Source organism: Pipistrellus hanaki, assembly GCF_964339955.1.
Source record: "Pipistrellus hanaki genome assembly, chromosome: 2".
Taxonomy (NCBI): domain Eukaryota; kingdom Metazoa; phylum Chordata; class Mammalia; order Chiroptera; family Vespertilionidae; genus Pipistrellus; species Pipistrellus hanaki.
In genome coordinates, this window is record NC_140504.1 from 159,571,261 (window position 1) to 159,598,825 (window position 27,565).

Consider the following 27,565-nt stretch of genomic DNA (forward strand, 5'->3'; position numbering starts at 1 on the left):
TGTGCTCATGGTGAAAAGCCAAAGAGTCAACTGCTCTGAGCCTGCTCTTTTCATTCTACGCACACTGTGGGCCCCCAAGGGTTATTGCTCTCATAGTTGGGCACATGCCACCACCTTCCCCCTTACCTGGCTCCACTTCATGCCATCCGCTGGACTGGCTGCCGCTGCCTGGGGAGCGCCCTTGGCCTGTGTAAAATGGCTCTTCACCAGGACTGTCCATTTCATCCTCCACAGACTTGAGGCGCTTGGTGGAGCTGGAATAACACAAGGGTGCATGTTTAAAGGCAATCCAAACTACCTTTCAGTTGGACATTGCATGTCTGGCTGAAAGAAAGCCAAGGGAGGAAGCAATTGGACAACTCAGTGTAGTTCTAGGGCTCTTCCAGGCTCTCGTTCATTTTAGTGAGTCACTGGATGTGGAACAAAGTCTTGGTCTGTCTTATTCCAAATATCTGGGCTTGATTTTTATTGTCATTCAAGTTGCTGCTGCTGCCACATCCTGTTTCTTTTTCCTTTGAGGAACTGGCAGCTGACTCGCACTCCTGGCTCCACCTGGAAGTATCAGGAGGAAGCCCACATTTCATATTCCTCAGGCTGTGGCTGGGACACAGCCATCAGCAATTCCCCTAAACATCAGTTGGATAATTTCTGGCACCCCAGAAAAGATAAAAATTAGGGTGCATGACCCTTCAAGGAAAGCTTGGATTATTATTTTTTGGCCATGTTTTCTCATCTTCCACTTGAATCTTTTCATTAAAAAAATATTTTCTGCAGTTACAATATTCCAGGTACTGATCTAGACACTAGAGATAAGTGAACAAAAGAGACTAACATAGGAGGAAGAACTACATTTCCTTCCTCCTATGTGACAATGAGGGATGTGGAAAAAGAGGGGCCTGGTGACTTTTATGTCTTCCTCTACAAAGAAATTACCAAAATGAATCTCTGTTCCATCAGGGTAGGGATTTTGTTTTATTTTTGGAATGATATGGTTGACAAATTTCCTCCAGTTAAAGGACTGAATTCCTCCCACCCCCAACCCAATGTGAGGCTTGAGGAAGAGGAGGTAAAAGGTAGTGAAATGCTACATGCTGCTGATGTGGTTGGAATTGTCTTAACTGATTATGTCATTATCATACCAGAATGGGGAGGTGTCATACCTAGTGGAAATGCTTATTGTCAGGGTACAGAATGTTTAATGTTTTCATTCATCAAACACTTGCTGGGAACCTCCTACATGCTAGCTACTAGGCAAAATGCTGGGTACAGAGTTGAATCAGACATGGCCCCTGGCTCTAGTGAATGGAGACAGAGAGGTAAACACAATTGTGCATAAGAGGAACATAGGAATTATGGCGGAACCACACAAAGGATATAACGGGTTCTTAGAAGGGTGAAGGAAACAGTAATAGCCTGGGAGGTGGGGAACAACTTCCAGAGGAGATGGCTCTTGAACTGTCTGTAAGCTGAGTGTCAAGGAGCCAGAGGAGAGGGCCGAGATAGGCTGCTATTCAGCTGACACACCACCCAGGCAGCTATTTGGGATTTTGAAATACTGAAATACTACTTTACCAACTGGCAAAGTGCTGACGTCTGAAGCCCATCAGCTTCCCCCAACCTTGCCACCCTATCTTTGCCCTGGGAGAGCCTCCTGATCCAAAACTTAAAGGGTTAATGTTTGGCACGCCTGGGGCACTTCAGCACTAGCCCAGCACTAGGCAGGGTGGCATCACTCTGATGGATACATCACTCAGGTTAGCGGGTACTCTGAACATTGCTCTCTGGAGGGAGGTAAACCCCAAGCAGAAACAACATCCTGAGTAAAGTGTGACATGCCCAGAGGACTGCCAGGTGTTTGGAATGGGTAAAGTTAAAAGCATGGCACAGCAAAAGAGGTGGTGGAAGGCAAAGAAGGTACTGTATGTCTGGACTTCACCTACATGCAAAAGAGACCCCACCCCCGGCTCCCGAAAAAGTCTAAACAAGGAGTGACATCAGTCACATTTTAGGAAAGGTCACTCTGGTAGCTGTGCAAGTGAAAGATTTAGAAAAGCAAAGGGGGAAGAAGGGATGGAACTGAGAAGCAGGGAGATAATTAAGAGGCTATTGAAACAATCCAAATAAAAAAAAAATGTGGAGGGTCCAATTTAAGGCATGAAATTCTAGTTATTAAAGTTGGCATACCAGTGTTCTTTGACTTTAAGTTCTATTCTCATTAAAGCCAGACCACAGGAAAGCAACATGTCTGTTGCATGCTAGCTTGGTACCCAAACGAAATAACTTTAATAGCATATTTAATGTTCTTTGCTTGGCTTTCCTTGAAGTTCAATGAAAAATAGACACTTGAAAAAACTTTCCTATGTTTTATGTAAAACTGCATCTTATAAGAAAGCTTTTATAAAAGGATATACATAAAAATTCCTATTACATAAAGCCAGAAAAAATATGGTTTCTTTGAATGAATTTCCATTTTCTCCTTTATTAGAAAATAAAGACTGCATAGACTATTTCTTCCCTTTCTTGCCTTGGCAACCAGGAAACTCAGGGGGGTAAATTTAGAGAATAACTCTTAGTTCAGGTTCCTAATATAACAATCTCTCCTATCTTTCCATATGGTTTCTAGCCTCTCTTTCCATATTTAAAATTAGCTGTTGTGTTTTAAAATTGAAGCTATTTGAAATAATTTTAGAAGTTGGAAGAGTAAAAATTGGAAAGAAATAAATATTTCCCTTATGTTCCCTGGCAAATAAACAAAGACAAGATCTGATGGGACTGTGAGGTCTGTGGTAAAAGGGATTCTCTCCCGCCACCTCTCTCTCTCTCTCTCTCTCTCTCTCTCTCTCTATATATATATATATATATATATATATATATACACATATATATAGATAGATATATAGATATATAGATATAGATATAGATATAAATAGATATAGATAATAGATATAGATATATATATACATACTAGTGGCCCAGTGCATGAAATTCGTGTATGGGGGGGGGTGTCCTAACAGCCCCAACAGTGCCCCCTGCCGGCTGCTCACCCCCAACTTCACCCCCCCTGCCAGCCTGTTTCCCCCCAACTGACCCCCCTGCCAGCCTGACTGCCTCCAACTGCCCTCCCCTGCCAGCCTGATCACCCTAACCGCCTCTGCTTTGGCCCCACCACCATGGCTTTGCCGGGAAGGATGTCCAGGAGGTGTCCTGGTCTAATTAGCAAATATAGATACCCTTTTATTAGTGTGTATATATATGTATGTATATGTATAAGATATACATATCTAAGATAACTTTTAATCTCTAGTGCCTGCCACAGTGTCTGGTAAATAGCATATGTATAGAAATTGCTGATTTGGGCTAGTGACTTAGAAATAGCCATGAGTACTTATGACAAGGATTTGCCCAGGTATCATGATTCAATGAGATTTATCTCAAAAGACCACTGCCCATCATTTCCCCATTATTAATATTTTTCTGAGTTTTCCAAGATTTGGTTTCCTTGGTATCCATTAATAAAATGCAAATATACTATGCAGTTATTAAATCCTAAAGGTGAAGAGTCTGTAGTTATTAGCTGACACCTTAGTTTAGAATCAAGGACTTGCAGAGACACGGGATAAATATTGACAGGATGAAGGTACAGGATGATGGAGAGAAAAAGATCCGGGAGTGGAAACATTAGAAGTGCCAGGATAGACAGGTGCAGAGCCTCCTAACCAAGCTTATCAACTTCATAAACTTGACGGTTTGTTTATCTTAATGAGGTTTTTTGGGGGTAAAAAAGTATATTTTTAATACTACCTCTTCTATAATTTTGGAGATTTTACTAGGAAGAGGTATAGAAACAACAATGAATGCATGTCAATCTCCTTTATCTTTTTAAATCAGTCATTAAATTTTGTTTCTTGCTCTTGACTTTCTAGCACGCTGATCTCTTCTCCCAGAAACATTTAAGGAAGCAAGAAGGTAGCAATAAGATCTTGTCTTCTCTTCTAAGGAGTGATGGACCATCTCTACTTATGTGTGAAATTTGTTCTTGTGTTCTTAGCAATTCTACCTAGAAATTAAGGTAATACTATTACCTTTATTCCAAATATTTGCTTAATCCCTACTCTGTGCAAAGCCAAGAAGCCTTACCTTGGACTCACAAAACTGCAAGTGCCTCGTAGTACCCCGAACTAAAAATTTCCATTTACTTGTCAGTCTCTAACCACTAGATTGCAAAGCTTCTATCTACAGTGACAAGGACAATATCCCTGGTACTTAATAATGTCTGTTCCTGAATTAAAGAGTTAGTTACTGTCCTCTAAGGGATGTCCACTCCAGGTGGGCAGACAGGACCTGTACATACCTCAAAGATGGTAATAGTAATTCAAGATAGCAAAGGCTAAAGGTCCAGGAAAAGTAGAGCTGCTACATATTCCTTTTGGGGGCCTCATGCTATACTATTTCTATTTTACACTCCCATTCGTAAGAGGTGTCAGTGTAAAATAGCATGTTACATTCAACAGACCTGTATTTGAAAGCAGACTGCCATTTACTAGGTCTGTGACCTTGGCAAGTTACTTAACTTCTTTGAACTTTGGGTTCATCCATTGTTAAATGGCCACACTGTCTATATTATAAAATTATTATGAAGATTAATTGTATCAGGAATGTAAAGCACCTAATATACTGCTGCTCACAGAGCAGGTGACCAATGAAAATTTGCACATCATAAACAGATGAACTTTGGTGAATTTTTCTATATGTAGATCTGGGGTATTCTTTTGGGTACATTTTCTAACCTGTACAAAGATAATTCTGCTGAGTCTATATGTTTAAAGAATAATTTAAAAAAAAATCATCTGAGAAGAGTCTAATGAGAGTAAAGCAAACATATTACTGAGTTATTAACTACTGATGCTGTTCATAATTAGCTCCTTATCAGGGTTAGTTATTTGCAGACTATGAGAATGACATTAATGACCAGGTATCCCCTCAGCGAGTCACAACAAAAGGCAACAAAAACAGCTGGGGAAGTCAAAGGGATGGGGTGAGGAGCACTGTTTGGGACATCCATGGTACATGCACAGAACACATATGAAAAACAAACAGCCCGTCAACTTTTAAATTAATCGCTGCCCACAAGTGTTTGCAAAGCTTTTTCATGTTGACTGAGTGCAGTTACACACAATGTTTCTTCCATCAGCAAACATTCAAAATCCTCAAAATGCATTAGCACCTGAATGTGTTCACAATCTCATTCTTTTATTATAAATGGACTTTGGAGCTGAGACTTTTTTTTCTCCTGAGGAGCTGATACCACAGTGAACTGTAGGAACATTCAAGCAACATGAAAGATGATGGCAGGATTTGGTGGTTATATATAGAGAATAACTGTTTCTTTAACTACTTTCAAGGTATTTGTAATGACTAAGCTGATTTTTTGTAAGTAATGATGATTAAAATATAAAATCCAGGTAAGCATGAGTCTCTACCAAAGAAAATGTCTATAATTGGGACATTGTTTCAAACAATAAAACTGGTACTCGCTTGTGGAAGAATATGCCTTTGTCCAATGTTTTTCTGCAAAGTAGACAAACATTAAAGATCATTCTGTGCCACTCTTTTCTTTGTTGTCACAGTCCAATGCTAAAGCCAATTTGTAAAAGAATATTGTGGATTTAATGCCTAATCCTCTCTTTCTAGTCCAGGTTATCTAGAGACAACAGGATCTTGCAAAAAAACTCTTCATTTTTATTTTAGCTTTGTGACTTCAAGGGGATCAAGCATCCTGTAATCGTTATCTTGGGGTGCTCCTCCATCTTTACTCTTTTGAGGTCTCCAGGTGCACTGGGGTTCGATCCAGCCTCACTCTGCTACAGGACCCATTCACTTTCATAACCTCCCACCAGGCCATCAAATAGGTTTAAGTAACTCTTAGAGCAGCGCCAACAGACTGGATTTTGAGTTCTTTGAAGGCTCAGCAGAAGAGCTGGGACTGAGCTCTTCTGTGTGTGCTGTGGGCATGGGGACTGGGATTGGTGTCATCAGGGTCAAATTTGTGCTAAACATGCTGAAACACACATCCGTTTTCCATAGTCAAGCCTCGTCCTTAATTTCCTGAGAACATGCTACATTCATCATCCATCCTTCCTCATGCTTTTGCTAGTGTTTTCACCCCACACAGAACAGCATTCCTTTCCCTTTCCATCTCACCAACCCTAACCAACATTATCGCCGAGCATGAGTCACTCTTTTGGATAAAACCTTCTTTATCTATTTTTATCCTTTGTTACATAATTTAGCTCAGTTTTTTACTGTCTGATGTGTGTGTGTGTGTGTGTGTGTGTGTGTGTGTGTATGATTTATCTATCTGTCTATCTGTTTCTGCTGCATGTGCATTTGCTTTCCCTCCCAAATGAGTCTCAAAGTCTGTTGTGGTGGAACCCACCACCTAGTACCTTCTACTGCTTTAGGTACACTGCTAAACACTTAGCAGGCCTAGAACTAAAATCAAGGCATGTAACTATGAAGCATGACCTTTTTAAGAGCCATCAACCACCTTACCTGGTAGAGGATGTGCTGGGTAAAGACCTCCTCATGGCTCCCGGACTCATGCTGTAGTATGAAGAACTTTCCAAATCTGAGAGAGAAAAATTGGGGCCAGTTCCTGCAGCTATTGGTGCTAGAATAAAAAAAACAACACAAGAAAACTCACATAAGTTACATTCTGTGGATAAAAGATCAGTGAGAGTGTATTTCAGTATTGCATTTAACACATTTTATTTTTGAATTTATAGGGTAAACCTATCCAAAAAAATCAGTAGTAAACTCTGACCTCAAAAGAATGTTGACAATAAAAATAGTCTCTACCAGAAGCCATATTTTTTCCCCCTAATGTACCTTTCCTCTTTCCTCTTTTTTAAATGGCAAGTCATCAGTAGGGTTGTAATGTTTCTGGATGCTTTTAACAAAAATATCTCCATGTTTTTGGTTGAAACTTTTCTTCAGTGACCAGCCAAAACATTCCCTGGGCTTTTCTATTTTGTCTGATTCTGACAGCTTTCTCTCATCTGTATTTTGGAATTAGTTCTGAACTGCAAATTAATCTTTCTAATTTCTTGTGATGAGAAATGTGTGATTTCTCCCTAACTCTGAGTCACCTCAGCACCCTGCAAACACCCTGACTTTAATATTCCTTTCACTAGGCAGGGCCTTCAAACTATGGTCCCTGCACCACAGTTTTTATAGATAAAGTTTTATTGAAACACACACACACACACACACACACACACACACACACATTCATTAAGGTATTGTCTCTGCTTCCCTCTATGAGAGCAGAGACCAGCAGCTATAACAGGAAACATATGGTTCACAAAGCAGTTTCTTCTATTTATGTAGAAGAATTTTCCAACCTTTGATTTAAAGGATTGTTAAGGATAATTTTGACTGTATGTGATTTTCAGAGTAGATTCTTGTATGAGATGTGATTCCGTGTAATTTTTTTTTGTGCTAGATCCTCTAGATACCTTGTTTTCAGTAGTAGCATAATACATTTTTAAATAAATAAAGAACATATATCAATCTTTGTAACACAACTGTGTCAAATTAGTGGTACAACTATATTAGTACAAATAATCTCTTCTTTTGAAAGATTATGAAAAGCAAAACCAATATGTACATTTATCACACTTGAATATAATTTGGGACTATTGGGGTTATATTGTCATCTAATATAAACCCTGACACCAGGAGGCAGTCAGTTAGTACTGGTAAAATGGAACCAATTCCTCGTCAAAGGAGAACCAATAAAGTAGGAGAAGGTTACCATCAATTTTGCATTTGTAATCTAGAAACATCACCATGTCATGAGCACAGATATAGTGGGGAGTAGGGTGGCAATTGAAGAATTATAATCAGTAAAACCATAGAGGCCAGAGGAGTCATTAAAATAAGATAAGATAAATTTAAGGGATGGGATGGACGAGTCTGGTTTAAGTTATTTAGAAGTTAGAATCAAAATGTATTGACTTCTAAAGTTTGGTAATGATGGAAAAGGGGGAGTTATGAGATGAGTCCCAGGATTATTGCTTGGGGAAATTGTGGTCATTCATAAAATGATAGAATCAGGGAGGGCTGTGAGGGGATACAGCAATTCCTAAGAAGAAACACTTAGTTGTTTGATTAATAGCAATGGATAAACCTTAATAATAACTGTCATTATATAAAAACAGTCACTGCTAAGATATGGAAAGCTCTGAAACCCACATATGCTTTCTGAAATTCAAACACATCTTTCAATGACAGATTCTCATGGAGGAAGGGCCTTTAGTTAAAAAACAAATGGTTATGCTTGACTGTACGTGTAAATAGAGTTCTGATTAATAATTCTGCTAGTCACTCCCTAATTTGCTTTTCATATTAAATTTGTCTGCATGTTTCCCCCTTTTATTTCATAATATTTTATATTTTATGGGGGATGATTATTCCTTCATGGGTCCGGATCACCCATCATCTCATTATATACTAGCAGCTTGGTATATAATAGGTACTTATTAATGGCTGTGCCTTCGTGGAGCTCTGAGATTCACATTTCTCGTTAACTGAAGAAGATGGGAAAGGATGGTCAGTGTCAAGGTCTGAACTTAAATTTCCTTCACAAGTTTCAGGATGGGGTTGAGACCTTAGCTGGATGGAGCAACTGCTTCCCTCCTCAGCATGGAGGGAACCTCAGGAGCCCATACTCCTGCTCTTGCAAGAAAAGACAGAGCAAGGTGAGGGTGGAACAGACTTGAGGGCACTCAGAGGCAGAGGATGAGGCCCTCTCCCTCACCATGAACATCCAGCTGCACTTGTAACTAACACTTTATCTATCATGTTCTTCCCTGGAAAAGTGTCTTTTACCTTGATTATCTTTTTAAAATGTCAAGGGAGACAGAACAGGTGAAGGAATAAAAATACACATGTAAATATAGTGCTCTACCTCTCGGAAAGCTTAAAAAATAATTAAGCCCACAGAAATGTTCCCTAACTTGCCCGTATGTTTACTTCCTGTGAACCTCTCAGTACACTGTAGCTGTCACCTAGCCAAGAGCAGCAGGTGGCTTGGCAGCATTATGACACTTCCCATAGTGTCTGTTGGACTTCTGGTGAGTAACTTCAGGGCTTGGCAAACTGATTATGTGTGTCTTGAATTTTAAAACCTCGCTAAATTTCTTAAATGAGAATGGGTTTCACAACCTGGGTTAAATAATCCTAATAACACACACACACACACACACACACACACACACACACACACACACCTTCTTCAAAGCAGGCTTGTGTAGAACGTCCCCTGGTCCATCTGTGTGTATGTATTATATGGAAGGGAAGTTTATCGGAATGGATTTTGATTCGGTGATTCTGGGACAGCCAAAGAGAAAGCCTCATATCTAAGGATAGGGGCACTGACCACATATCCCTGCAAAAGGGGTAGGTATTTTTAGGGTCTGTGAACTTGACAGGAAGAGAGTGTGGGCTTTCAGCAGGCTTTTCTGAGTACTGGTAGGGCCATGTTTTGATAAGTACTTTATTACATCTAACTTAATCCTGAAAATAACCTTTTCTGGAAAGTATATATTTTTGGTTGAGAAGAACTAAGCCCTGTAACCAAGAATGAAGGAGAACGAGCAGTAAGATTCATTTCAGGGATGTCTAACCCTGAAAACTCTGCTCTTCCTCCCCACCACCTTGATTTTCACATACAATATTTGCCTTAAACTTAAGATGATAAAAAGGCATATAATGTCTTTGTCCCTGCAGAATGAAAATAATACCTGAATATCTAATGCAATGTTGAATGGGTTCCATCGTAAAGGGAAAACAAAAGGACTGTGTTAGGAAAGTTCAAAGGAGTAATGGGTCACATTGGCTTGTGGGATCAGAACAAGAGTTGATTTCAGAAAGAGTTCACAATTAAAATAAGCCTTTAAGGATGGTTAGGATTTAAAGAGGCAGAGAAGGAGATGAGAAGGTCTCTGGGAAAATGACAAAGCATGTGGGTAAGTTTGGAGACAGGATATAAAATGATTTGTGGGATCCATGGCAGTTTGTGAGTAGAGAAAGGATAATTGTTGCATCTGAAGAATGGCAATATGACAACAGTATACAGAATACAAGAAAGACGACTGAGACTCTGGAGATGGAGAAATCAGTTGGTAGGTTGATTTAGGTCCTGGCAAGAGGGAATAGAGGCCTAATCAATGCTGTCAAGAAAGGAAATAGAGTTTTTACAATGGATATTTCACCTCTTCCAGGAGAATGCACATGTATAAAAGACTGTTTCCAATTGTGCAGTATGAAAGGGTATCAATAAGCAAATGATCATATTATTTTAACAAATGTAAAATACCCATGTAATATATATAACTCATATAATGTGCTTCTTAGCTAATTAACAAATCCTGCAAATTAGGAAACAAAGTTTTCAAGGGTGAGGTGACTTGTCCAATGTCTGCCTAGGATGCCATGCTGAGCTCTGAAGCTCATGACTAATTGCCCCTTCTGGAGTGTTACAGAGATTATATAGGGGGAAAAAAATTGATGAAAAAAAAAATTCTATTCAAACATGGGGATGCAAAGGCAGGACTGAACCAATCAGAATGCTTCCTGCCTGTTCTATATATTGTGAAACCTGATTTTGCTCCCCCTGTACTTGACCATAAGCCTATCATTCTTTAATGATCTTATACATAACATTTTCCCCCCAACTAGACCTAATGCACTTTGAGGGCTATAAAGACCACCTTAGGGCAGTGGTCGCCAACCTTTTGGACCTCATGAACCACCAGTTGACAACCACTGCCCTAGGACTGTGGACAGCAAACTGCGTCTCGCGAGCCACATGCGGCTCTTTGGCCCCTTGAGTGTGGCTCTTGCACAAAATACATGGCCTGGACGAGTCTATTTTGAATAAGTGGCATTAGAAGAAGTTTAAGTTTAAAAAATTTGGCTCTCAAAAGAAATTTCAATCGTTGTACTGTTGATATTTGGCTCTGTTGACTAATGAGTTTGCCGACCACTCCCCTAGGGCATTAAAAAAAAAAAAATGCTGGCCTGGGCCTGGGAACGACTATCTAGAGTCCCAGCCCTGCCAATAACCTATGTGACTTGGTTAAGTCATTAAATTCTTTGGACTTCATAATTCTAATAATAATGATAAAGATTAAAACTCACCACTTCCACCACCACCCACTGCTATGGCCAATATCATCCCAATAACAGGCTGACATTTATTAAGTATCCTTTTTGGGCCAGACACTGGGCTAAGAGCTTTGAACACATCATTCCATGTAATCCTCACATCACCACCAGGCAGGAACTGTAGCAGGAAGAGGTTAAGTAACTTTCATAGTTCACAAAGTCAAAGGGTTATACCAGATGACTAATCCCACAGATCCCACAGCCTCTTTTGTGTTCCTAAACAGTTCACTAAAGTTCTGTATACACTGCTGATGGTCAATAAATATGCTCTGAATTAAGAAAATTACCTTCTCTCCACCTATACCCCCAAACTTTAAGTAATAAAAAAATGAAATCCATAAATACACATAAGAGGACTGACTGCTCAACTTTCTTAAGCAATATTACAATTATTCTAACCTGAACTTTGTGTGGATTTGGTTCCACTGTGGAATTTTTCTCCAAAGGTTAACTTTTGTTTCTTCCAATGTTATTTCTAAGTCATCCCTCTCCCCCTTCCCTGTCATGAGTAGAATGTAGTCTTTGTGTCATTTCTTAACAAATGGCTTGCTATTAAGGAATCATTATAGTAATGCGGGCTATTGGAAGAAAGGGGTTACTTTAGTAGCCAACCCTCTTAATGACCTGCTCTTCTATACACATTAGTAGTTGGACAAGGTTGTGGTTATTGAACTTCTGCCATCCACCAGAGACAATCTGCTCAGGCTTGTATTGTTGGAAAGAGAGGATGATGGAAAAAAAAATTCTATCCAAATTTTCAAACTGCTCTTCATGGGAGATGAGAGTGCAATGAGTTTACAACTTGTTCAACAGGAATCGGCAGGCAGCACTGACTAAATGACCAGTGTGGCCAGCTGATTGCTGATGGCACATTCCTCTGTGAGACTGCATTCAATGACATGCAACAGATATTTATGGGGCACTTTTAATGGGCCGGGCACTGTTCCAGATGCTTGAGATCCATTGGTGGGCAAAGTACATAAAAACCCTGCCCTTGTGAGGTTTACATTTTATAGATTAACAATCATGGTTGACGCTTCTTTCAAATTTTCATGGCAACTAAAGACTAAGAAATAATGGCTTATAGGTATCCCCCCCCCCCCCCCAAAAAAAAAGACTATTAGGATTTAGCACTCAATTTCCGACTTATAAAATAACTATCAAAAAATAAAGAGGGCTATTTTATCCCCAGATTACATAATCTATGTACTCACGGAGGCTTTGGGAACTTGTACTTTATTACAGTGGGAGTTTGTGGGGGTAGGTTAAGGTCCAACAATAGCACACAGTTCCATGGGCCCAGCACAATTTCGTGTTGTTTTACATTCTAGTGGCAAAGACTTTGTGAGAAAGTCCATGTCACTGCACAAAAGGAGAGAACATGGGAAAATACTTGTTCTTCTTACTATCAAAGGCACAGTTGTTAAATGCACAATGCTATGAAAACTCAAGCAAATCTGGAATCGTCGTTAAAAGGAATTATCTTGGAAAGTAATTTATGGCAAAAAATTCAACTCCTTTGTTATCTTCCTTTTACCATAATATACTTCCTCAATACTGCCTGTGAGAGGGGGGTTTTCAGAAAGAAAAAAATAGTGAGTGTAGTCAAATTAACTCATTTTATCAATTTGTGCTTTTGGCCAGAGTTTCCTGACTGTGCCTATGAGGGGCTGTAAAACTGATGAATTTGCATGGAAAAAGAAACCAGTGTAAGTAATTTGTGTAAGAGGTTACACGGACATAGACTGTTATAATTCAGACATCCTGCAGATAGCAGACTGCTGCAGTGTGAGCAGTTACGGGTTAGAAAAATGACCACACTGCAGTCAGTCTGACTTCAATGGAAATCAATCATAAAGGTACATTCTCTGCAGCTCGTACACCACAGTCTTCAGCAACTCCTTTGCCAAGCAGATTTCTGGCCTGTAAACCATGTGCTGATCTCCTTTTTTGACCCTTGCTTTCTGAAAGGTCTGACCAAATGTAGGCTAGGGGGATGGTTTTCCAGACTGGAAACATAAAAGAAAGGCACTGAACTAAAACCAGAATTCCCCTCTATGTGAAAATGAACTTCCCTGCTATTGTTAGATTCAAGCAATGCTTTTTTTAAAATGTGGCATTAGGTGCCAAAAGCCAGTGGAATGGTTTAACCCTATCAAAGGTATCTGCTAACACAGAGAGATCACTGTTTTTATACAACCATGTTTTGTGAGCACAACTTACAAAACATATGTGTGTGTGTGTGTGTGTGTGTGTGTGTGAGGTAAACAGTGAAATTTTTGCTTCTTAAAGTTTTCCTTTTGCTAAAATAGGATTGGATCACTGATACTATCTTCCTCCAATTCTGAACCATGAAGATCATCTATCTTTGATAAATAATTACTGTGAGTTCAGTTTATAAAGTAAATGTGTTCAGGTACTTTAAAGAAAGCTCAAAGAAAAAAAAATATTTCCTACTTATTTCTCTATTCTCCTCAGCAGGATACTTCATATATTTACATGCAACAAATATTTACTGAATTGAACTAAAATTATATGAGCTTGCTAATGAAAAACAGCTAATAATATTTATTGAGCACTTATTATGTGCAGTCAATGTGCAAGGTTTTTACCTGAATTTCTTCCTTGCTGCATCTCTATGAAATATCTATCTTTATTATTCTCATTGACAAATGAGAAAATTAGCTGTGAGGTTAAGTAACACGATCAAGATCACACAGCTAAAAAAGTGGCAGAGCAGGGATTTGAACCCAGATAACTCTATCTGCCCAAAGAAACAAAGGTAAAAAACCTACATTTCTGGTCTCTCTATTCTTCCTTTGTCATCAATTACTGGGGAGAGGAATTCAACAATATTTAAATAGAAGAATACTGTCACCTACCACTTAGCTGGCAAAGCTGGGTATAGTCCTCCTCCTTTTATAGGTCTTTGGAGTTACAAATATCTGCCAGTGCTTCCCTGGATAAAGCGCCTGGCGCTGGGTCTAGTAGAGCCATCCACAGGGGGGGTGGGCGGGTAGGGGGGGTGGTGAGCAATGCTGACGGATCTCCTGCATTAGTGGCTTCTGCCTTAGGGACTGAAATTGATTTTCTGCATTTCAGAGTATCCTCTCATCTTAGCTTTTGGTTGAGGTCAAATGTGGTACCCGCTTAGTATCTGATGCAGCCTTGGCCATGGGATTAAGTCTTCCCTGACAGGGGATGGATTTGATGGCCTAAGAGGTCTATTCACCACAATGATCTATAAACCAGGGAAGGGCTTCTAAACATAAGCCCCTTAACCAAGAGTGCACTGGGACTATCTGACCATTAGCTGTCAGGAAACCATACTACATCAACAGAGCCCTACTCCAACAACCTACATATCCAACTGTCTGCAATAATAATTCTCAAAATTTTCACCTATAACTGCTCAATTTTTTTCTCTTCCATCTATTGAAAAATTCTAATATGTACTCACATTAATCATATACTAGATTAACTCAGTTCCAGCATTTGAGGTAATATGTGGCTTTGCTAAGCATGGACTCTACCAACTTAATCCAAGGGATGCCTACAAAGTCACCTACCACAGTCTTTGGAGTCGAGGTAGCTATGATAATACAGTCTAGCCCAAATCTCAGTAATAGTTGTGGTCTTGTTGTGGGGTGATTAAGATGCCTGTCAGGCTTTTAGAAATCCTAAAAAAAAATGTATTTTAGTTCTCTAGTATTATATACTAGACATGAATATCTGTTCTTAAAAAATTGAGGTTTGAGTGCATAAATAAAGGATAACTATAAAAATGACTTTGTCAGCAATGAACTCTAGTTACTCATGGGGAAATTTTTAAAATTGATTTCAGAGAGAGGAAGGGAGAAGGAGAGAGAGATAGAAACATCAACGATGCTAGAGAATCATCACCTGAGTGCCTCCTCCATGCCCCCTACTGGGGATTGAGCCCACAATCTTGGAATGTGCCCTGAATTGGAATTGAACCACAACCTCTTTGTTCATGGGTTGACATTCAACCACTGAGTCACACTGGCTGGACCACAGGGAATTTTGATGTTCATAATTTAAGAGACCACAATGTGGTTAGTCACTTCAAAAATTATTTATGTAAGTGTTAGATTGAGAATTTTAAACATCTTGTTATCCATTAGATACCCATGAAGAGAAAAATTCCAGAATAAAGCAGAAGCATAGGCTTTGGCTGAAAACTTGAGGAGTAAGAATATTCTGGCTTCCTAAAGCAAATGAATTAGATGTAGTATTGGCATGTTCTTATTCTACCAGATTTATTAATTCTGAAGGGTTCACTATGATAATTCTTCTAATAAATTGATTTTTGGAACATAAATTCTAAAACTGTTCCTTCTGAATGTATACACATACAAAATACATATAGACACACATGTTTCTAATATGTTTTCTGATAGTGTGGTTAGCTCAAGAATCACCTCTGAGCACACAGTGAGAGATCAGGGACAGAGGCCTTGCTCAATAGTACTTATAACAGTTTACTACTGAGTATCTACTATATATTGGATACTTGACATTCTCTCGCTCAATCCTCTAAACACCCGAGAGGTGTTCCTATTCTAACACTCACACTTAGGCCCAGCACACAGTTAGCACTTAATAAATATTTGTTGGCTGAATGAATGATTGTTACCTATGAGGAGAACATAGCTGACAAGGGATACATATTGCCCAAAGTCATATAGTTAATAAGTGGTGGGGCTAAATTACCAACCCTATATCCTGGACTGTTTTATGATCTCATGTTGCCATCTTGTATATAGATTTTATATAATATATATAAATCTTTCCAGTTACCTAGGAAAGATTAGAAAGAAATGAACACACAAATACTGATCATGGTAACAAATTAGTATTTACATCAAGGTGTTATGTTTTCTGCTTCTGCCTGAGTCAAATTTTTACAATAAAAATGTTCATAGTTCGGTAAATTTAGCAGCAGCTTTAGCTGAGAACAGAACAAAAGGCCCCCTAAATCCTGCCATGAGAAGTCTCACTGCCAGCTCTGACTGGGAAGGCTGTGGGAATATGAGTGCAACAGGAAGACCTGGGCTTGATGCGTGACACACTGATGAATCTGCTGATGTCACGAGCTTGTTCTTGCCACAGTTCTAATCTCAGCTGCCATGGTGTCACAACACCACTGCTGGGACAAAGGGATATGCACATTTCAATGTCTAGGTAAAGTGGGACACCTCTCACTTTACGTGGCTCTTCCTCTCTTAGGTGAGGAGAGTAGGATAGGAAACATCAGGTTTGGCAGCCCATACTATGAGGTGGGATTCAGAAGAAAGAGCAGTGGGACAAAAATTTCTACCAGCCCTTTCCATTTGCTGCCAGCTTTACTATTCCAATATTTCCCCCAAATATGTCCAAAAATTTTTTTAAATTATACAACAAAATATATTTTTGAACTAATTCAACTTCAGCATTTACTTTGAAAATTTATTGGGATATAGTAGGGGAAACTCACTAAATTAAGCCAGCTGACCAAATTTATCTCCCTAAGAGTAAAATTTTCTCTCTCTCAGAGGGGTTGATTAAAACTAGAAAATGAAACATTGTAAATGTCATAATATATTCAGGATAAGGTGGCCTAACAGGCAAAGTGAAAAAAAATATATAGGGCCGATCAGTACTTTCTGTTCTATAACTTAACAGATTTTCTTTAAAAACTCTGGAAGAGGAGCCATTGACTTCTACAGATGGAAAGTGTGTGATGTTCATTTTAAAATTACTAGTAGAGCCTGCTATTGACCATCTAATTATGCCGAGTTCCATTTATAAACATAGCTAACCACTAAGTTTATGGAGACTTTTTGTGCAGCTTTAATAGGATATTGATCGAGAGCATAGTTTGAGTGTACTGCCATTGGATTGTGTAATGGCAAACAAAGGCAAGGTCACAGCCACTGCTTGTGGTAGAGCTGCAGTCCATTTTTTATTATAATCTTTTTGTTTCTTCCTTTAATGCTCAAGCCCATAGATTTCTTTTGAAAGAAGAGCTTGCATAAGAATCTAACCAACTTTTAAAATTAATTTCCATGCAAGGATCATAGCTATCATGTTACTTAACAGAGGAGAACAGGCCCATTGTTCAGAAAAGAGAGTGTCTAGTCCATTTCACTTTCCTCAAGAACTAAAACACTGCAACTATGTAAATGGCACCCTACAGGACTGGGTGCCTGGAATCTCTAGCCTACATCCTCAATTTCCTGATGAGACCTTTTCTGCATGAACATTTTTTAATATTCAAGTTTGGGTTTGTTCCTATCAAAGAGCTTCATTTTCTTATTGTACCTTTTAGATGAGTTATTCCTGCCGTAGTAGCTCCATTATGTCAGGTTAAAATATTTAGAATATTGCCAATAGTTCATATTAAATAAGCCAGAAAATCCCGAGGGTATGGCTATGGGTGCTCAAAGATACACACAGGACCTTGAGGCTTTTTTAAAAAAAAAAGCAGTTTAAAAATGAACTACAATTTGGGTCTTAATTGCAATTCCTATGTGAGAATATAGATAGAAATAGTACGCATTTCTAAGGCAGAAAACAGCCACTAGGGTGCCACCTCATGCCAGGCTGAGGCATATGCCTGGCTCCATTCACTCCCCCTCTCCATTGACAAACAGCTTGGGAATCCTGGAGCCACCCAGCAGCCCAGCTTTGTGGCAGAGCCAGGACAATTCAGCTGCTGGATTTTAATAGATTCTGCAGCAGTGCAACAGGAACCAAAAATCAGTCTGGGTAACTGAGAGTGGTTTTCACACCCAAAGACTCTAAGGCTGGCCACAGTGTACTGAGAACCATGGCTTTTCAAAATTCCAGGGCCATGAAGTCATCCCCAGCCACCAAGTTTACTTAACCCTTGCAGCCAGCTCGGGTGTACAAACCGCTGCCTGGAAAACTGGAACCGGCCAGGCCAGAGTCACAATGGCTTGTGTGTATTTGCGGTTTTCCTCTTTCCCAGTGAAGTATTTAGGGTTTCAAAGTCGCTCCACCAGCTTCAAGTAAAATAGTCAGCAATTTAGAAGGAAATGGGCAAAAGAAGTGGATTTTTCGGGAGGATTTTCTGGGTTCATACCAGGAAGGGTACTTGACAGCCTCAAGGCACACACCTGGAGGGAAACACGGTGCAAAATAAACAAGAGTGGCTGCTGACCCAGAGGGCTGCTGAAGAGCACCATTTAGCAGCTCGTAGAGTGGGCGCTCTTTGAGGCAACTTTATGGGAGAGAGACCCATCTGAAATGCTGCTGGAAGGCTTTGTCTGAAAACGCAGCATCATGTAAGCCATTTCAACAGATGGTTCCTGTCTCTTTCCTCATAGTACCACACTCAAACAAGGTTGGTGATTGCGAACCACAGTGTTAGCACAGGTCAGCCACTCCCCCAAAGCAGAGAGGACGTCTCTGTCTCTCTAGCACAGTGTCTAGTAGTCTGAGTAGTGCTTCTCTCTCCCAGGGAAGAAAGTAATAAAAAACTAGAGCAACTTTCAGATGGTCCTATCTCCTGAGGGAAAAGGAGGGTAAACAAACATACATTTACTGTTATGCTATAGCACTTTCTTTGCTGCTAAAACAAATAAGATTCTCCTTCTTGCCTTTCATGAACTAATGCAAAAAAACAGAAAAGAAAAAAAAGAAAAGGCAGGAGGTAAGGGTGAGAAAGGGAATCAGTGGGAAACTCCAGCAGCTCCATGCATCTAATTAATACAATAACCTTGTTGCCCACTCTCACCTCTGAATGTGTGAGGCTAAGCCAGCAGCTTTCTCTTGACTTTCTCTGCCATTGCCACCCTGTAGTAACAGGATTGTAAACAACAAACTTAGCACATCATTATTTCAGTGAATCCTCATGCGGAAATACTGAAATAGCATCTCCCTTCTCTATTAAATTTAAAAGGAGGAAAACCAATGACAGAAACTAACTGGAAAGGTGGGGAAAGAAATGTTTATATTAGCAAATTCAAAAATTGAATGCTAAAGAGGCCAGGATAAGGGAAAACTTTCAAGCCAAGTCCACCATTAGTGTGAAATTTCCAGACTATATATTTGGTCATAGTTAGGTGTGGTTGGGGGACTGGGTGGGGCTGGAATTGATAAGAAGGTGTTAAGAAAAAATCAGCAACACAGTGAAGAAATTCTAATACACCGAGGCCATCGAAAACATCCAGGTAAAAGTCAAAATTACAGAAAGACTTAGAAGATCACTGACTGAGGGAGTGGGAGATAAATAGGAGTACAGGTGATTTTTAGGGAAGTGAACTATTCTGTATAATATTATAATAATGCAGACATGTCATTATACGTTTGTCAAAACATATAAATGCATAACACAGAATTATGCATAATGTAAACCATGGATTTTAGTTAATATAAAGTGGCAATATCAGCTAATCAGTTGTACCACACTAACAAAAGATGTTAATAGGGAAAACTATTTAGCAGGTATATTGAAATTCCATACTTTCTGTTAAACTAAAACCATAAAATTAAAACTGCTTTAAAATAGTTTATTCACTTTTTTTTAAAACAAACCCATCGGGGAAATTTAAGTGTCTTATTTTTGTTTGACCTGAAAATAGTTTTAATCTTTTTTAATACATTAGTAATCTAAAAGTTTATCAACTCTAACAAGAATCTATAATAATAAAAAGGTAATATGCTAATTAGACTGGATGTCGTATGTCCTTCCTGATGAGGCCGTGGCCAGAGGAGGGAAGCCAGCCCAGATCCCGGGTGCCAGAAGGAAGCCGGGGCCGGCAGCCAGGGGGAGGAAGGCCTACTCTTGCATGAATTTTCATTCATTGGGCCTCTAGTTATTTAATAAAAACACAGAATCTTTGGATTCTCTTTAGTTCTATAATGCAGGTATAAGAGAGGTCATGACAAAATATCTGCAGTCAGCTAGCTGATTACAACAAAGTAAAAAGAGCAAGTTTCTTAACCTCTTAGAGTATCATGGTCTCCTGCATCTGTAACAAGGGACAATAACAGTGACCATGGGAAGAATGAATGAGATAATGTTTACAAAGTGCCTAGACAATTCCTGGTACATGGTGTATGCTTGGTAAATTCTCACTACTATAATTGTTCATATTAGTGCTGTATCATGTTCTTAACAGCGCTAACATTATGCATTCAATCAACTTATTTGCCAGTTAGCCTATTTCTATTTCAAAGTTGCAGAATGCACCCAGCCCCGCTCATCTGTAAAAAGTGTCTGCAGCACTTCTGATGCAGATGCTTAGCTCTTCCAGCCTGGGCAAGAGGTCAGCACTGTGAGGAGTGGTTAAAGATTTTGACTCCTTCATGTGGCTTGAGTGTTAAGTCTTCCAGAAAGGTGTGTGGGTGATGAAACCTGAGCTGGGGGATCCTCACTCCAACCACCAAGGCAACCTTGAGACATACACCCTGACAAACCGGGATTAAAGATCTATAATAGGGAGGGGGCTCTGGATGGCAGTTTGGCCTGAAGCCACGGTTTAGCTGAAACAGCCCAGTCCCACTCTTGCCAAACAGATTCAGTCAGCATGAGGCCATGTGTGAGTGAGTCCTAGAGCGATTACACAGCAGTGTGCAGAATCAGAAAGCATTCGAGAGCCGAAGGCCGCTCACCATGCCAGGCATCAGCAACACAAGCCCCTAAGCAGCGACAGGAAACAAAACCAGGTCCCTCTGTAAATTCAATCTGAGGTCCAGCCGTACCCTCTGGCAGTCGTGAAGGCAGTTTTAGAATTCATTTGGCAACCACGCCATCACACACTGCATGGAGGTCCAATCAAGCTTGGAACTGATAAGCCCTGGGATATAAGACCTTAAAGGGATATGCAGGAAGAAGAACGAGATTCTGAGGATGGTTCTGAGCAGTGTGAGCCTTCTCATACAACCCCAGGCCTCGGCCACTGATGATAATGAAGATTAAATGTAAGCATTACAGCAGCCAGGGTAGATTAAAAAGGTCTAGTCCTCCGATTTTAGAGTTCAAAGGATTTTCACTTGAGGCTGTTTGGACTGTAATAAGGGCTCCATCAATGTACTTCTTTAATGCCACAATGACAGTTATACTCTGATATATTACATTTATTATTAAAATTACAAGAAAAATGTGAGCTAGTGATTTTTAGGAGTCCTAAAATGTGTGTGTGTGTGTGTGTGTGTGTGTGTGTGTGTGTGTGTGTGTAAACAAACATACACACAAATGCATCCTTATTTGTCTGTCAAATAACTGGCTAGTTAGCTATGCTGGGACAGCATATATCCTCCAAATTAACAAAGCAACCTAGTCTCTACTTTACTGGGTGCTACTTTAAGCATAGTTCATACTATGACAGAAACATCTCCCTTCCACCTCACAGCATGCTGCTCCTGACTTATTCCTTAGGTTTCCACTCCCCTCCCCCCACAATACCTGGGCACTCCTGCATCAACCAAGGGTCCCTGACTACCAGAATTCTAACATCCATAGTTACTTTCCTTCTATTTTCTATGTAGCCTCGCACTGTAGAGTTCAAGTTCCCTTGGGCCTTGATTCTAGCATTAAACAAACTTATAAGCATTTACCTGCTGTTTGACTTTGGGTAAATGACTTTAATAGACCTATAATATAACTCATTTGTAAAAATGAGAGTGATTTCTTATCTGACATGTTTATTGTAAGGATAATTTATGCTACCTACATGAAGACCTAGCACAGTGCCTGGCAGATAGTGAATACTCAAAAGTCACTCTCTGTCTGACCCTCTACCCCTGCCCCTCTGCCCCCACCATGTCTCCCATTTTTGGATTTTTAAGAGCCCTTGAGCCTTAAGAAATAAGAACAAACAGAATCCAAACTGTGAGATCAGGATGGCTTGGCTTGCTTGACCTGGCATCTTGTCATGAGATTGACTGGTTTGCTTGGTAACACAGGGAATGGGAGGTGGGGCATGACTTGAAAATAAAATATTTTTTTTACTTTACCTCATCCCACAAATGATTTATTTCAACTTGAAATCAATTTTGACAATTTATATTTTATCTACAAGTGATATTTTGAAGTAGGAGGGGGATAAAAATTGTAATGTTTGGTATATGTTTTTTTGTTGTTACTAGGAGCTCAAACATCATAGTCATTATAGGTATGCTTTTAAATAAAAAGAAAAATGTGTTTTTAGGGGAAAGCAATAGAGATGGCGGGGGGAGAGAGAGAAAGAGTCCTATACCTTCTTCTTGAACTGTCTGGATTATTTCATAGCAAAAATACAATCAATGGCCTTTTGATCAATGGAACAGGGTGGTGACAGGTACTCTTAATTCACTGTTGTTGGTGATTATTGACAAGCTGGTAATGATCATGCTATCCTGTGTCACTCCTACTGAGGGCATTAGCATTCTTTAAAGGTCAAAACCAATATTTTTTTAATTGCAGAATTTTTAGAAATCAGGGAAACCTCAGGATTTTTAAAAACCAGTTTCACACTATAAACTAAGGAATATGTGAAACACTCAGGATTTCAGTTCTTTCCATATGTTTCACATTAAAATGACATCAAATTTTCCTGATTTAAATTCTTGGCTCTTAAATAAACTGTGTGGCAAAAGTCTTCCAATGGGTGAATGAAAAGGGGATTCTGAAAGCTATTTGTGTCTCCAGGAGGCTGAGGCAGAAAGTAAGCACAAACCAAAGGCAAATCCGTACCAAATCAAAGCAAAATTATACTTACTCTGTGACACTCTTACTAGCTCGGTCACACTAAAAACACCTGATGTGACAAAACTGTCCTGGAAGCCCAAATGTCCTGAGGAAACAAAAACAAAAAAAAAACAAGTGTCATAAATAGAAGATATTTGATAACAGAAGTCTAAACATGAGTTTCATTGTGATTAAAAAATATGATGTCTACTTTCATATTCTGCTCTGGTTAGAGTTTCCGTGGGAGGGTATAGTCATTTGGTTATGTAGTGGGCTTTTTTTGTTTGTTTGAATCTGGAGGTTATGGAAAGCTATGACACAACAACTGGGTGCTTTCTGAAATGGTAAAAAAAAAAAAAAAAAAAAAAAAAAAAAAAAAAAAAAAAAAAACCTCAACAGGAAATCTGAAACAAAAGACAATTTAAAATAAATGGTTACCTTGGCTGACCTCTGAGACCATAACAACTGGGATGAAAACACCCTACCTACGAGTCAGCCCAGATAGCTAAATTCCATAACAGTTTTAAACACGATTTTCTAAAGAAACATTTGATGGGGATTAGCTATCTATACATTCAAACCAAACAAGATTTAAAGATGTTCCCTTCATTCCTAGAGGAACTACAACGTAAATCTTTAAAAAGCTAGCCTAGAAGAAGTAAGTCCCTTAAAAACTATTGAAACATAAAAATAAATTCTTTGAGCACAGACAAAATTTAGATTTGTTTCAAGAACAAGAATTTTTTGTAGTAAGATTGATTCTTTTTTTTTTTAAGAAAAGATAAATTAATGGTACAAAATTAACCTTTGAATTTTGTATCTGTTTCATTTTTTTCTGGATGGTACAAAATTAACCTTTGAATTTTGTATCTGTTTCATTTTTTTCTGGATGATTTGTTTTCTTTGTGATATCTGCTTATTCATTTTTATAGTATGTTTAGGAACACAGGGACAAAAACATAAATGGCAAGGAATACTAGAAGATAATTGATGATATGTTATTTCCCTCTCTGCCTCTAAAGTCTTCTCATTCTTCGAGAAGACTGAATTTAAAAAAAAATTCAGTTTTTAAGATCAAATACACAATCTCTGAAATTATGGGTAAATAGCTCTAAGTTTTAGGATATCTGATAATCATAAACTTCTTGGTAAAGTAAAAATAGCACCATGTATGTGATGGATGTTAACTAGAATTACTACGGGGGGGGGGGGTCATTTCACAATATATCTATATAATGAATCATGGACACCTGAAACTAATGTAATGTTATATGTCAATATCTCAAAAAAAGAGAAAATACTATAAAAAAGAAAAAATGTATATACACCACAACATAAAAAATGACAAAATTTCATTCAAAGAGTTGGTTAAGAAAATTCACCTCCCAAGGTAAGTAGTTGACTGTTATTTGGGAAGGGCCTAAGGTGGTGTCTCTTGGATTAAGAGAACTGAGAAGTAAAAATAGATAGATAAATCAATAAAAGTTCTCTACATGGTCTTGGCAAAATAGGCTCTGCCACCTTTTTCTATTGTCACAGTATTCAGATCACATTGATCCTCCAGACCATAACGAATGAATTCCAACCACAAAGTACATTAAGTTTAACTTAAAACACATATAACAATGCAAGGAAATTCATAGTGGAATAGGAAAATCTGGGTTGAGCTCCAGCTCTCGCTCATCTCTCTGTCTTTGTCACCTGCCTGTGGACTGATACTTGTTTCAGTTACAACCTTTTAAATCCCTTATTTTAAGGACAACTTAACATGAATTTTCTATACAGAATGTAAACACACATACATTAATCCTGCTACCAAAAAAAAAAAAGCAAGCAATATAACTGAAAATTTAGTTTAGTTTGTCACAGAGTGTGGGAGGGGATAACCCCTGTGTTCATCCATTGAAACTCATCCTGTTTTCATTGCCCTTTTTCTTCTGTCTACCTCTTAAATGCTGGTGTTCTCCAGAGTTCGTGCTCATCCCTCCACATATGTATATTTTTTTGCCCCAAGTTTATCTTCTCTATTTCCATGATATCAGCTACCAGGCTTGACTGTGATATTTGTGAAAGCTAGAATAATATTTGTTTCCCTCTCCACTGTATTTAATGCCTGGGACAAAGCAGTTAGAATTTATTGAATGAGTGGAGGATTGAATCTATTAGCCAATGACTCTTAAATCTTTATCTTTTGCCTTGATTGCTCTCCTGGATTCCTAACACATGAATCAAAATGTTTATTGAATATTTCTATCTAAATAGCTCAAGGGTAGCCTCAGATCCAACATGTCCAAAGCTGAGCTCATTTTCTTCTCCTCGAAACCTGTTTATACTCTTTTGACTTTCCTATGTCAATGAACCATCCACCGTTCATCTGCTTTTCTCTTTTGGTGTCATCCCTGCTCCTGCTTCTTACAAACACCCACATCCACCTAATCCCCATGGATTCTATTTCTTACTATTTTTTGACTCCAGGTACAACTCTGTCTCCCTGGTATGATTGTGGCTAAGGCTTTTGCCAATTCTCACCAGCCTTCTAATTATGCTCTTCATCATCAGCCTTGGCTTCTCTTGTCTCACTAACAGGCAAATCCGATGATTCATTAATTTATTCAACGAATATGTATTGAGCCCCTACCATGGGCCAGGTGTACACCCAGAGGTTTGAGATACAGTCCTACTTTAAGGAAATTAGAGTCTATGATTACAGGCAGCTGACAATGTAAAAGAAACAAGTTATTTTAAAAATTATAAATGGTATAAAGGAAACAAATAGGAAACTCTTTAGAAATAATGGTTAAGAAAGATCTCTCTTAAGAGCTGACATCTGAAAGAAACTAAAGAGACAGCCAGGAAAAAATGGGGCGAGAGCTCTTCAGGCAGAGGAATTAGCATGTACAAAGGCCCTGAGGTAGAAAAGAATGAGGTGCTGGAGCAAGCATGTCAAGCTTGTGGCTGGCCACGCTCCACGAGTTTGACATGCTTGTGTTGTAGAATCCAAGAAAAACCCAAGTGTTCAGCAATCACTACCCTGTCAGAAATCTTGCAAGAGCCTCACACAGAGTTCAGGGTACAGTAACAAACTCCTTCACATGGACTACGGCCTCCATGTAGCTTCTGTTTTCCTCTCTGATCTTAATTTTATCTTTTGTTTCTTGCTTCCAGCCCTACTCCTTGGCCTAAGTGAACACATGTGTCTCCTGGGCCCTGGTTCAGCCCCTGCCCTCACTCTGCTCCTTCTTTCTGGACTTTCTGTCCTTCTTACTCTTTGTTTGGCCAACTCCTACTTGTCTTTAGGACTCAGCTTTATTGTCAAAAGCCTTCCCTGGTTACCTCACTGCTGGAGAAGACTCCTTTTCTCTTTTTGGGATATGGACCTGAGGTACTATGTGTGGTTCTAATCTAGGACTTAGGACACTAAATTGCAGTTTTGTCTTTTTCTCATACTAGATTGTGAGCCCTTTGAGAAAGAGCATCATCTGTATCTCCAGCACTCCAGGTCCTAGCATAGTGTCTGGTATCCAGTGAGCACTCCAGAGATGCCTCTGAATAAACACAACTCAGATCAGGTTCAAGTATGTGCATTTTCCTCTTTATAAAAGTGTAAACAGAATTTTTTCCCTGTCTCTTTCTCTTTCTCAGCTCCATCAAGCCAGTGTGCATCTGAAAACTATTAAAATGAACCATCCAAAGAGTCCCTCCAAACGAAATAGGACAAAGACAGGATAGACAAGCCCTTTAGATGAAGCTTCTGATCAAGAAGGTGCCACCAGGTTCTTTGAGGAGAAATGTCTGGGGTTGTCCTATTATTGTGATTATGGTACAAATTTTGGGAAACCAAGGAAAAACAGAGTTGAAGGGCAGCATTATTTAATAAACATAAGAGAGAGAAAAACCCAACTACAAAACAATTTAGTCTGAAGCTTAAACTAGGATCTTGTGTGATCCTGAGAAAGTCGCTGCCAAAATAATAATTTGATCCTCCTTTCCCACCTAGCAACCTTCCTCAAAGGCTTATTTTAGGAGAATGTGTGTAATTTAGAAGGTAAAATATATATGAATGTACAATAACCAGAAAAATAAAAATAGAAGTTATTTCACAAATCCTGATAGAATCATCTCTGCACAGTATTATGAGATTATCATAGGGCCTTGACTACTTTAACTTCACAATATGTCCTCAGGGAAAGGTCTGTGTAAACATGCATAAACATGAATGACTATGAAACTGGTTTTGTTCCTTCACCAATTATTTAGAAACCCACTGATCCAGTGGAAGACAGCCACGAAAAATGAAACCTAAGAAATGATGGAAAAAATGACACAGCTAATGTAATTACTAAGCGAACCTGAGCAGATTAATATTTTGTTCTCACTAACACAAACCAAGTCGTAAAAATGACTTTCGGGGAAATAACACTAATCTGGGAGATCTGCTTTATGGCAAAATGAGAGGAAAATGGAAAAATATATAAAAAGGTGAATTTAAGTAATTCTGAATTGAGATGTTAGCATGAAAAGATCTTCAGTTGGAGAGCTGATTAAACAATCCCCAAAGGTTCCACGAATTACATTTTGAATAGGGTCTCTCAGAAATGAGTGCAAAACATATATTTTTGTTAAGCACATCATAGA

General features: G+C 39.0%; 1 protein-coding gene and 1 long non-coding RNA gene across 9 annotated transcripts in view; one reads left to right on the plus strand and one right to left on the minus strand.

The window, feature by feature from the left end:
• Positions 1-27,565, plus strand: part of LOC311618492 — a 700,613-nt gene that overhangs the window by 553,826 nt on the left and 119,222 nt on the right. The window lies entirely within an intron of this gene.
• NFIA (nuclear factor I A) overlaps positions 1-27,565 on the minus strand; it is a gene marked incomplete at its 3' end in the record, with an annotated part of 370,602 nt that overhangs the window by 100,872 nt on the left and 242,165 nt on the right. For all 8 annotated transcript variants that reach the window (XM_084876090.1, XM_084876087.1, XM_084876084.1 and 5 more), the window contains 3 exons: positions 22,962-23,036; positions 6,553-6,670; positions 127-254 (listed from right to left, as the gene is read on the minus strand). In XM_084876090.1, the coding sequence (XP_084732216.1) occupies positions 127-254; positions 6,553-6,670; positions 22,962-23,036 (321 nt within the window). The remainder of the gene's footprint in view (positions 1-126; positions 255-6,552; positions 6,671-22,961; positions 23,037-27,565) is intronic.